Raw genomic sequence first — 12324 nt, forward strand, 5'->3', positions numbered from 1 at the left:
CTCTAAGTGCCCTGATTTACTCTTTGCCCCCTCACTGCACAAAGAGAGGGGGAGAGTAAACCCCTCCTGCGCCCCAGGAAGGCCAAGGCATGGTGAGAGCGACTTGCACACAGCCGCAGCTTCCCCTGGTACAGCTCCCAGCAGCAGCTGTCCTGGAGGAGAGCTGAGGGCTGGGGTGGGAGAGGCTGGGCATGGGATAGGAAAGCTGCCAGCTGCTCTCCAGCCAGCCCAGCTCCTTATCCCCCTCTGCACGAGGCTGCTGAGGACACTTTGGGCACGTGGCAGCTCCCCTGCCACCAGCACTGCGTGATGCAGGAGCAGGGCTGCCACCCACGGATGAGCAGATCCTTGGAAAATCCTCGGGAGCACGCACCTCCTAAAAACCTCCTAAAAACCTCCTCTCTTCCATTTCCACACGCTGTTAAATTACCCTGATGCCTACGTGTAATCTTCTGGCTGCCCATGAATTACTCAACATGGCACGCTGGATCCTTAGCTGCAGGACAGTTTTTCCAGTTGTTTGTTTTGAAAGCTCTTAAGAGCAATATGCTATCAGCTGAGGTTTCTAATTAACTCTGAATAGCTAGTCTGCTGCCACTCAAGTATAATTCTCATTAGCATCTCAGCTAACAAGCTTCAGTGTTTGCCCTCCTAATTAGCTTCTAGTTAGAAGTCTTTCCCTATGCTAAGATGTGCTGTTGTTAATTGCAGTTCCAATTGCTTTTACAGCAAACTCCTGAGAGGCCACTCGGGCTCTGCCCTACAAAGCCTGACAGGATCCGTGTCTGGGATACAGCCACGGGTTCTGTGCTCTGCTCCAAGGGGGTGTCTTTACCTCATGTTGTGCAGGGAGAAGGGGGGATGGAGCCACGGCTTTGAAAAGCAACGAGGAAGTATTTTGCCTTTTAAACAGGTGGTAGAACTCGAAATGAGCCTGCTTAAAGCAGAGTGCAACTTTCACAGCTAATACTGCATAAATGGCTTTCCAGGGTTTTTTTCCCCCTTGCAGCTGTCCATACCATGGCTAGTTTTCCATGCCCTGGGTTTCTGAGGGTTCCTGAGCACCCCACAAAATGCCCCATTGCTGCTGCTCTCCAAAGCCGGTGCATTTGTCTGTGACCTGGACACAGAGTTTGTCAGGTGGGCTATTCCTCCTGGGCTGGCTCGGGATGGTATTTCTGTGGAATGCTCTCAGCACATTTAATGTATGCCTGCGAGCCGGGTTAACCCCTTATTCCCCACGGAGAGCACTCACAGCTGTGTCAGTGGGCTGGGACTGTGCACCACTTAGGGCTCAGGGGAGCGGGGCAGGGCAGGGCAGGGGGTCCCCCTGAGCACGCAGAGGAGAAAGGTGAGCCTTGACTTGCACAGAGCACCTGAAGCTGTCAAGTGCTTGTTCCCTGGGAGTAAATCTGCTCTGTGCCTTTTCTAATCACACATTTACTTCTCAAAGTGGGGAAAATACTGCTCAGCTTGGGAAGATTTACTAGTAGGCTGTTCCCTGCAGACATGCCCAGAGCCCACCTGCAGCCAGCCCCTAAACTGAAACCCACTTTTTGCTGAGCCTTCTGAAATGGTTTAACACATCCTGTGCCTCCTGCTGCTCTGTGTAGGATGAGAAGAGGCCTGCACTGAAACCAAATACTGAATTTTATCATGGGGTGCCTGGATCCTTCTACCTTGGTAACTTTTTCCTTCTCTTTTTCAAAATTGAGGGGTAAGGTTTCAGTGTTACCAAGACCAAGTTAGAAGGTTAAGGTGAGTCCTTGTCTTGGCAGAATGGCTGTAATGCTGTGATACTTCATCATGCTGTGACTGCAGGGTCTGGAGAACCCTGGTGTGCAAGCAGTCCCCCTGAAGCAACATGCAGGTGTAAGGATGTGCCCCATCAGTCCAATTATGGCATCCAATTATCTCTAGAAAGAGAGAAACCCTGGTAATGAATGTGCCTGTGGTTCATAACTTCTTAAAAATTTAATTTAAGTATGGGCTACCCGCACTAATAGCAATAGATTTAATTAGCCATAAGTCTTTCAAATCTGCTTTAGAAAAACATGTAAGAGCTTTAGATGGACCTGAGGTAACTGGGCAAGTTGAAAGGGTGAGAGTGTGTTTACACAATGTTGCATGGCTGGTGCTGTGCATATCAGGTCTAATATTCTGGTGCCACATGATTCATTATATTTTTCCAGCTGTAAAAAAAATCAGAATTTAAAACACAGTCCTTGATGAGAAGCTGAATTTCTTGATTTGACTTCCTGTATCTAATTAATGTGTTGGAAAGTAGGAGTAATGGTGGTGAGCAAATCTCAGTGTTTGAATCTATTTCAGTTATGTATCAAAGAGGCATATTTAAATGAGCTGCTTAACCTCTGTTATCCATAAAACTGGATTCCAAATCACAAATATGTCATTTACTGTGCTGTACTTCAGTTACAGATGGCACAATAAAGTGAAGCACATGATATGACAGAAGGTTTTTTAGAAGCTTTGAAGTAAAACTTGAGTTTGGATTTAGGGAAATTAAATAAATATTTCCAATGAGGGATCTGTAGAGTAACTAATAAATACAGATAAAGACCAGGGATTGATCAAAAGTAGCAGAAAGAAGAATTCAGAACAAAGGGTTATTTTGGTAAAGCAGAGAAAGGCATAAAACATTAAAATGAAAGTTTCTAGATGTACCATCTGTGTCCAGCTACCGAGGAGCTTTGTTTTCAGGGGAAAAAATCCCAAACCAATCAAAAGTGCTCTTTCAGATCAAAATTGTGCAGATGCTACCACCGTGTTAGGGTGAGCTGTCAGACATGAAGTTGTATGTCCTGCATATTTTATCCATTTGTGATAATGAAGTAATTCCTTCTTGTAACAATGTCCACTTTGTGAGGACTTTGATGCTCTCAGTTTCTGAGAGAAAAGCCACCAGAGACCATGAGAGCCCAGGCTGTAACAAATACTGCCCTTGCAAATTGCTGAACAGATAAAGCCAAGTGTGGAGGGCACGTCATGATCTCTATCCTCTTTTACATGGTCTGCCCTAAGTATTTTTGTCAGCAAATCAGTTTGTAGTGCTGGCTTATTGCCAGATTTGTCACATAAACTGTTTTTCTTGATGTGATTATGAGCTAAATTGGTGTCATGATCTTTTTTTCTTAAGGCAAGCAATAAATTAAATTGTGGGATAGAAAAATGGTGACAAAGCACCATTTATGCTGACAGCATAGAAAGAATAATGTTGGAACAACTCATAAACACACTGATTGAGTAGGTGCCTCTACCTTGACTCCGTTTGGTTCAGAAAATGTTCATGAGGTTGTTTGAGTCTGGAAATGGAAAGGATCTTCTAATCCTCATAGTTCTTTCTTCTAACCAGGCTGATCCAGGCCATTCCTTACAGCAGAACAGCTTTTCTGCATAGATCGTTAGAGAGGGCATCCCCTTAATTATTTATACTACACATACCAGGTGTGCTGATTATGAAATTTCCCTTGAGGCTCCAGAAGGAAATGAAATCCTAATAATGCATGAGATAGTAGAACAATGCTAGAATCTCCTGGATGGAAATCAGTCATCCGTGTCAGCAATCCTCCTTACAGAGTTTTTAGAAAGCATTACAAAAGCTAATCTTCTTAGGCTTCTCATCCAAACTATCCTGGAGGTGTGAAGAAACTGCCCTTCCAGGGAACTTCGGTTCTCTGGTGGGAAACAAAGGGGAAAAAAAGGCTGGAGGAATGCATTTCTTGTCTTGGGGAGGTGTGGAGGTGGCAGTGTTGATGCTGATGTTGATGTGTTTGTAATTGGTGTCATTGCACAGTGTTGGCTGAAACGTGGTCATGAAACTGTCTGGAAAATTCTCCTCAAAATGCTGAGGAAATGTGAGGACTCTGTTTTGGAAATACGGGCTGCCCTGGCCTTGGCAAGTGGAGCACTTTAATTCGGAGGAGAGACTGGTGTTTGAGGCATTTGTTATCCAGAGAGATCAGTGAAGTCCAAGGGAAGAAAGGGCCTTTCTCTGCAGAGGTAAATGGAGAAATACCAAAGACACTGAAGTGAGGATCAGAAAAGGAGACAGACCTTGATGTGACAGACAACAGGGAAAGCAAGGCAGGGGTGTGAAACAACATGAAATTGTTCTGTGATTCTGTGATTTAATGTAATGGGAAAAGGACAATGCTGAGCAATGTGCAATGAGCATGACAAACTCATTCTCCTGTCTCTGTGCTAGCAATACAATTTTTAAGAGGTGGAATAGGCAAATATATGCATGATTATATGAATTTTGCTGTTCAAAGGAGCAGCTAAAAGGGTAAGATACTTGCAGAGAACAGGCAGCTGGTGAGAAAACTTTATAATATGAGCTTGAAGAAGTATGTATCCTCTTCCATCAAAAGGACTGAGGAGGACTCTGAAAAGCTGGTGGTGTTCAGTAGAAGAGCAGAATGATGTTAGGAGTGCAAAGACATCTTTCAGAAAGTGGAGGTTGTGTTTGAACAGAGAAAATAGAAAAAAGCATACAGGCAAGTTAAATAAGGCAAGTTAAACAAGGCAGGTAAAATCAATTTTGAGGAGCAACTTGCAAAACTCATCAAAACAATGAGGAAAACCCCTTTAAACACATGAAGGGTAGGGAGCCTATCCATCAGCAGGCTTGATAGGCAATTGCAGTGTAATGAGAACACTCAAAGTACACAGGGCTGTTACAGCAAGGCTAAATAAATCTTTGCTTTGCTGTTCATTATAAAACATCTCAGGGAACTCTCTTTTCTGGAGAATTTTGGTATCTGAAAGCATTTAAAAGTGTGTTTTAAACTGAAGTGTCAGCAGAACAGGTTTAGAACAATTGGATAAATGCATAATACTGTTGATAAAAATAGGTGGTAGCCATGGTAGCCACCCAAGAGTCCCAAATGTGGAGTTTTAAAATTAATGGTTTCCTTTGATATGAACTAAATCATAGATGTGGCAAGTGAAGGTTGCAAATGCAACTGATGTTTAAGGGGCTGGCTACACTGGTAAATCGAGCCTGCCCTGGTTGATTTCCATTTTATTTATGGAAAATAAAATGAAGACTTGAAAATATAACTTATTGGGTCAATGTAAAAATGAATTTTGTAGAAGGAGCTGTCACATATCTGTGTACTTTGAAGCCCAGCAGCCCTTGTGCAGAGGTGATTCAGCTCACAAGGCATAGCTGAACTTCCAGGGTCCCTCAGCAACAGTCATCAAACCCCCTGAACAGTCAAGATATAAAAGAGAATGTGTGCCAGTAGTTTTGAACTGGACATGGTTCTAATTAGGTAAAGGTAAAACAGAGGGTGGGGATTGAGTCATGCTTTTTCAAACTGCAGGCCATCACCAGGTGGTGATGAGTCTCTGTTGGTTTCTGTATTGTTAAATTACCTACTAAAGCTCTAGGGAAAAAAGCAGAATTGGCAAACTCACCAGTAAGAAATTTTCAAGGTAGGTTAAAATTAAAACTGGCTGTGAATATTCTCTATTTTCTTACCTAATCTAGACATCTGCAAAGTAATGCAGGAAGGGAAAAGAAGTGTACACAGGAATCCACAGAGACATCACCATTCAGGAAAATATCTTCTTGTATTGTGAGTAGTTCTTGAAAGGTATCAGCTCAATCCTTAGGAGTGATCAGGATGATAAATGGGATGTAAAAGACTTTAAAGAAGACCTAAAATAAAACCAATAAAAGGTTTGTGTGTAAATCCACAATGTACCTGAGTGTTGCACAGTGTGATAACTGTGTCTGGAATAGAGGAGAAATAGAAATAGAACATATGAAAGCTGCAAGAGTGGTCACAGACACAGCAGGGTTTCTCCGCCAAGAGATTTAAACACAGGTTGGAAAGGACCCCTGTGATCACCGTGTCCAGACTCTCCTCCTGCTGCCACCATGGCACACAGCTTCTTCATGTGTTTCTCAAATGCTGCCAGGGAACTGTCTGCTCCCTGAATGCACAGAGCTTGTTCAGCTCTGCCTACATGTCAGGAGACAGCTGTCCTACTCTTGTTACACCACCTATTGTGCCTTCCCCCCTTGTTCAGCGGTGTCACTCATCCTGAAAACTGAGCTAGATTCTAAAACAATTTTTTTTTGGGTTGCATCTGAATTATCTGTCATATCCACTGAAAAGCTGCCCAATTTTCCCTTCTCTGTCTCTTTTATGCTTGTGAAAATCCTTTTTCGTATTTATTTTGACATCAGGGAAAGGAAATTTTTGAGTTTTGGCATCTGTGGGACATATGGGGGTAGGTAAGCATGTAAAGTGTCTGATGTCTCTGCTGTTTCCCACAGCCCTCATTAAAGGAAGGAAGGTACAGAGGAATTTTTTGCTCGTACTGTTCAGAGAGATGGTTGAGACAATCATTGGGAGAGAAGAGTTCATGGTTGGTTGTTTCTGTTGCAGAATAATTAGGCTGACAAAATCCCTCATATAGCCATAGTTAAAGGAATTCTTCCCTTTTGTTATATCAGTTTTCCTTACTTTATCTGAGAAACAATTCACATACCAGTGAATCCCCTTTTTTCCCTTACTAAAAACCAAGTCTGTGCAATAATGAATCAGTCACAAGAAGACCACTACCTCATTGTAGCCAGATAAAATTTTAATTGAGGATGTCTCTTTAAAGTAGTCCAAAATTTTTTATATAATCCACATAGGAAAAAATATTCCTTCATTTTCATTGCTTGATGCATGTTGTTTTCTTGCTTCTAAAGTTCTTGACATCACAAATCAGTGGAAGATGCCTTCAGTGATCCACACAACCATTTTAGATCTATACTATTACAATACATCTTAGAAACTGTTCTCTGGGAGTCAGGGGAGCTACTGGGAAGGCCCTGGGCACTCTCTGGCTGTGTCAGAAGAACAAAAGGTGAGCTGCTGCCCTGGTCTATGGAAAAAAGAAATGCAGTTCTGGTGCTGCTTCTTGTTTGAAGCACACAGGTTTATTTTGGTTGGTGCCAGGCCCAGAAAAGGCATCAATTTGGATCAAATCAAGTAATATTTAGAATTTGATGCATTTGTTTCAGTGGCCAGACCAGTCTGCTGATGAACCACCCTTTCTGTCTAGGGACATAGCTTAAATCTGAGTAGAAGCTGTCTTTTTAGCATTCGTTGGGAGTTTCTGCTTCTCAGGGCTGCTGAGTGCTGTACCAACACCCAATCTCTAGTTTATGTGGAGCATCTCTGGTGACTGACCTAGAGGGGATATTTTTTCAGATTGTGGCTGTATTTTGCCACCACAGAAGCAACTGTGTCATTGAGAAAGCTCTGCAGAGAATGTCCATCTCACTGGAACCTCTGCCCAGGAGCTGGGCTGAAGGGTTGGAAGGTGAGGACAGGCTGCTGAGGGCTGTAGCAGGCTCCACAGAGCTGTGTGGGAGCTTTGGATTTTCCTCACGTGATCTTTGCTTCCTTCCACGTTTTGGGAGAACGATGGTGGTCGGTGTGAGAAAACAAACGCTGCAAATCGTGGGGAGGTAAATCAATGCTGAGCTCCAGTGCCAAGCAGGAAAATTCTTGACTGAGATGTGAAAGAGGAGGGATGCAGGGCAATGGGAGCTTGCTTGCCTCTGAGTAAGGGGTGGTGGTGGTGCCAGCCTTGGGTTTGGGTGACAGCCCATGCTGGGAGAGTGGCACAGTGGCACAGAGGCATTCCTCACAGCGGGATTCAGAGGAAGGTGTGTGCAGCAGGGTTTTCTGCAGTCTGGATTCTCTTTGTGGTGCAGAACACACACTGACAGATAATGCAGCAACTGCTGTGGATATCAGGCAAGCTCTGATCTGCACCTTGGTGTTCTGTGGGGAAAAAAGAAAGCCTGAGCTCAGATATCCCCTGTGGGGTGTGGATCCATCCTGTGGAATGCACGTGGGAAATCTTTCCCAACAGGCAGAGGGTACAGCTCAATCAAGCTGAGCATATTTAGAATGAGTACTAGCTACCAAAGCATAACCTGACCCTGATTTAGGGCCGGTAAGACTGCACTCTGTATTGGCATGTGGTACAATTAATTTTGGGGTATTTGATTAAATAATGTGATAATGTAAGGAGGATTGGCTGGCATTGCTCTCTAAGAGACAAAAGCAATGCTAAACTTTGTAAGGCTCCCACACCACTGCAAATGCTGAAAAAATAACTGCAGCAAGCCACTGGAGACACAGCAGTGTGGTATTTCTTCTGTAGCCACCAGGTGCTTGGCTGGACGGATCATAAGCTGTGTCCGTGTCCTTATGTTCAGACTTAGCAAAATGCAGGATTCCCTCTTCTTTTTCCTTAGAATGAAAATTCAAAAAAAAAAAAAGGACTTCCAAAGAATTTAATCTCTGTGCAACTTTTTGCTAACACGAGTGTCCCTAACACTTAGTGATGCTCTAGGTACAGGATATGAAACTCCAGCAGCAGGTGTGCTCAGAGCTGCGGGGGTCCAGTGAGGAGGTTGTGTTCCTTGGCACAGATTTTTTAATTATCACCTTGCTAAGGTGAGTGGGAAATTCTGTCTAAAAATCATCAGCGTGGAATGACAGAGAGTTTTACCTCTCACTTTCTTAGTCTGTGGGAGGAAGTTTAGGGCTCTTGCTGTTCACTTTTAATGCTGCTGGATAAACTAATGACTGTGTCACCGAGATGGGTCTGAAAACGAAATCAAATTCTTGTGTCAGATTTTATTTCTGATTGGGCCCAAAACAGATTCTGGAGAGCTTGTACACATCTATCTACAAAACTATCTTGCTAAATATCTAAAGTGCATTGCAAATATTTCCATGTACTCAGCCTATTGATCTATCCCTATTTAGAAGGATACCTCCTCTGTTTTGTCAAAAAGTACCACTTTTCTACCTCATACCTCCTATTTTTAGGGTTAGTCTGTTTTTGTGAGATTAAAATGTATTTATTTTCTCAAAATACTTATTTGCAACTTCCAAATAGTGCTGCCTGCCCTTCTCTTCTTTCAATGTATATCTAAGGAATTGGAAGAAACAACAAATTTGAAGAAAACCAGGCTCACACTATTTAAAAATACACATGTAGACTTGCTCTTTAATTAAAGCCCTTTTCCTAACAAAAAATGTAGAGCTAGCTGATACTTTATTGTGTTGAGTTGTGATAAAAACACATAGCCAACAATGTGTTTGTAACAGCTACTCTCAAAATTCCTTTAAGAAATGCCTTTAGTTAACCTTTTGCAGATAAGCTCTTTTAGTTTGAGGATGAAAAAGGTCCAAGAAGCTAACTAGGCACTCAGTCATTGGGAAAACTTAGAAAACTTTCTATAGCCTATTGTACTCCAGAGGGTTTTATGATCTGCTTAGCAGTCAAGGAGCCCAGGCTCTTTTTAACCTCAGCTTAAACAAACGCTTAAAATTCAAGGTAAAAACACTTTGGTGGTGATAAGAGAGATTTTAGTTTGACATTTTAACTCTAAAGTAAGGTGAGGACTTCAAATGGTGGGATCAGAAGTTTGACATTTAACTCTAAAGTAAGGTGAGGACTTCAAATGGTGGGAACAGAAGTTTGCAGGATCTGGTTCCCTCCAAAGTCCTTTTCTTGGTGTCTGCTCAGACTCCTGGAGACCCTTTTCCCACCTGTATCCCCATGCCAGCTCTCACACTGCGTCCCATGAGCAGCTCCCACACTCTGCAAGCTCCAGACCCGGCCAGGTGAGTCAAACCTGCCCCTGCTGCTCACGTCTCAGCTCACAGCCTTGCACTTGCTGCTTAAGATACAAATGATTGGTGTGGTGGTTTTCATATAATAACTTAATGGTTTTAATATTCATCTCAGAAGTGGTCGAACTTGGGTTTGGGTCCTCCTTCTCCCAAGGGATATTCAAATCCACCTGTCCCTTCCCAGGCTGTAGGCAACCTCTCAGCCCTTCCTATTGAAGTTGTGCCATGGTGCAGAGAAGGATTCGCAGACCCGGAGAGGAGAAGCAAGTGGGGGCCTGACTGTTGCCTCCCTAAAGGGAGGTGGGGAGCAGCTATCTGGCAGCATTCCCAAGGCTGCTTACTATACAATTTGCATTAAAACATCTCTGGATAAAAATCAAAACCAGCCCTGGAGGCAGAGTCCAAACCCAGTGCCTCTACCCACAGGGAGAGGTTGCAACCACCTTGCCCTGGCAGCGGGTGCTGTTTTGGTGCCACCCCAGGCACACCCTCTTCCCCCAGCCCATCTTTAAAGGGAACTCGAGTGCCTGCTCCCTCACACCGACCCCAGAGCCAGCTGAGGAGAGCTGGCTGTGCCCAGGGCTGCCCAGACCCGAGGGAGCTTCACAGGCATCAGTGCTGAGAGGTTCAGCTTGGCCACAATGCCTGGAGCTCAGCACGCAGGAAAGGAAACTTGAGGTACCCAAAAACCTTCTTTTGGTGAAAAAGTTGATTCCTGTGGACTGTTGGGTTGGAGGAGGGGAGAAGTCATGGCTCATTTAGCTCAGCATTTTAAACTTGGAATTTCCTGTTGTGACACTCTTCAGGTCCCTGTGTGGCTTTCAGGACCTTGCCTGAAGTGAATTGCGTTTCATTGTGAGGTGTGACTGAAGGATGTGCGAGGTTAACTTCAGCTCTGGAGTGTCCAATTCTCTTTTGAAAATTACTTCAGTTTCACAGTCATTTAGAAGCTATAGAAATTTCCCCCTTCGTTTATTTGCCTTCTCCTAGTGTAAAATAGCAATTACAGTCCCTTCAGGACCCACCATATGTTAGAGAAAGATTTGTGATCCTCTGAAGGACAGCAGGCTGAGCATTGAGTGTTAACTTGCTAATGGAGAAGTTGGGCAGATGAGAAAAGTCGGGAAAAATTAAACCTGCTGGTGCCCTGGGTGAGACTGGAATGACTTTTAAGGAGACATCTTTGGTTGGCAGTGGTGAAATGTGCAGATGGGAGTGTCTGTCATATTCTTTAGGCTTCAAGTGAGCAGCTTTCAGGACACAGGAATGAGTTTGTTGAAGGCTTATGGGCCGATTTAGGTTACTTATGTTGGACTGGAGAATGGGGCAGGCCTTTGCTGGTGCAGTTTGAAAGGCCAGAGTTTGAAAACTAAACCAAACCCACCTCTCTAGGCCTTTCCAAGATAGCCCTGGCAGAGTGTGGGTGACCCTCTGGCTTGGTAGGAAATGTCCCCTCACGGCCCTCCCCACACGGAGCCTTGTCCTGCCAAACTCTCTCTCCCCAGATGCCAAGCTGTGCTCTGGGTCCGTGATCAGCTGTGAGGAGTCCTGTGGTGACTTCCAGGCTCATGGACGTTCTTGTGCTCCTAGCACAGCAGGTACTGAAGCTTTTCTTCCACACCATAAAGTTCTTCCAGTTATAAAGGTGCGGGTTTGTGGGCTGAGCCTGCGCTTTCCTTCTGCTCCTCTGAAAAGCTGGGGAAGGGAATGGAGCCAAGTGGTTCAGGGCTGCGGCCTGTGAGTGCTTGAAGGTGCTGTGTTGTCTTCCCTCCATCCAGAGGAGGTCGAGCTGGCCACTGCTCCAGTCCCTTGTGGGGAGTCACTTCACCTCCTGGGCAGAGGAGCCCCTGGAGTGACACCTGCTCTCTGTGACCACTGCCCTGAGCTTTCACAGGGTTTTACTGGCCAGGGCTTTGTCCTTGAACCATGTGATTCCCTCGATGCACTGCCTCTGGGGGTGCTCTGTGGATGGACCATTCCAGAGGTTTTAGCCAGTAGGCTGGAGGGATGGATTTTAAAATGTGTTGACTTTTTTCTTCCTGATTTTAGGAGTCCAGCAACTTTTTGTGCCTCGTGGGGGACAGGCCTTCTCACAGGTCCATATTGGACTTGTTGTTTCGCCAAGCTTTTACCTGCAGAATTCCCTGATGAGAATATTGCTTTAAAGACAGGCAAAGTAATTTCTTTTTTAGGTGATGCTTATGTAACACTACAGGACACAGAAAAACAACTTGTGGCGTGCAAGCATGGTTTTGATTTTTAGTAGTCTTGGTTTTGTCCTGAGATGGTGCAGTCTGTAAGGACATGCAATGCTTTTCTGAGTTTTTGGAGGGAAAATACGATGTTCTTCAACTTTGTGAGGTTTAATGTGCCTGTAGACACCTTTCTCTGGGCTCTGTGGTGAGGCCATGGCCTGGTCTTGCTTCTGCTGTGCTTTCTTCTCCTCTTCCAAGACTTACATAGGAATAGCTTCTATCAGAAAGCAACCAGGTAAAATGTGCGTATGTATATATATTAGTATGAAAACTGTGTGTATTTATATGTGTGTGTAAATAAATAGCAACACAGATGTTGGCTCTCTGTCAAGTTCAAATGAAAACCTTATTCACAAGATTTGCTTACAGTTTTACTGTGGTTT

At 44.2% G+C, this 12324-nt stretch overlaps 1 protein-coding gene across 1 annotated transcript in view; it reads left to right on the forward strand.

Annotated features, from left to right (window-relative positions):
* The first annotated feature begins 2356 nt into the window (after positions 1-2356).
* The window catches only part of MSANTD1 (Myb/SANT DNA binding domain containing 1), a 42766-nt gene continuing 32798 nt past the window's right edge, over positions 2357-12324 (forward strand). The window contains exons 1-3 of the mRNA XM_041458456.1: positions 2357-2452; position 2626; positions 11192-11284. Coding sequence (XP_041314390.1) covers positions 2357-2452; position 2626; positions 11192-11284 — 190 coding nt within the window. The remainder of the gene's footprint in view (positions 2453-2625; positions 2627-11191; positions 11285-12324) is intronic.

The sequence above is a fragment of the Pyrgilauda ruficollis genome, unplaced genomic scaffold, assembly GCF_017590135.1.
Source record: "Pyrgilauda ruficollis isolate IOZ18807 unplaced genomic scaffold, ASM1759013v1 scaffold1, whole genome shotgun sequence".
Taxonomy (NCBI): Eukaryota; Metazoa; Chordata; class Aves; order Passeriformes; family Passeridae; genus Pyrgilauda; species Pyrgilauda ruficollis.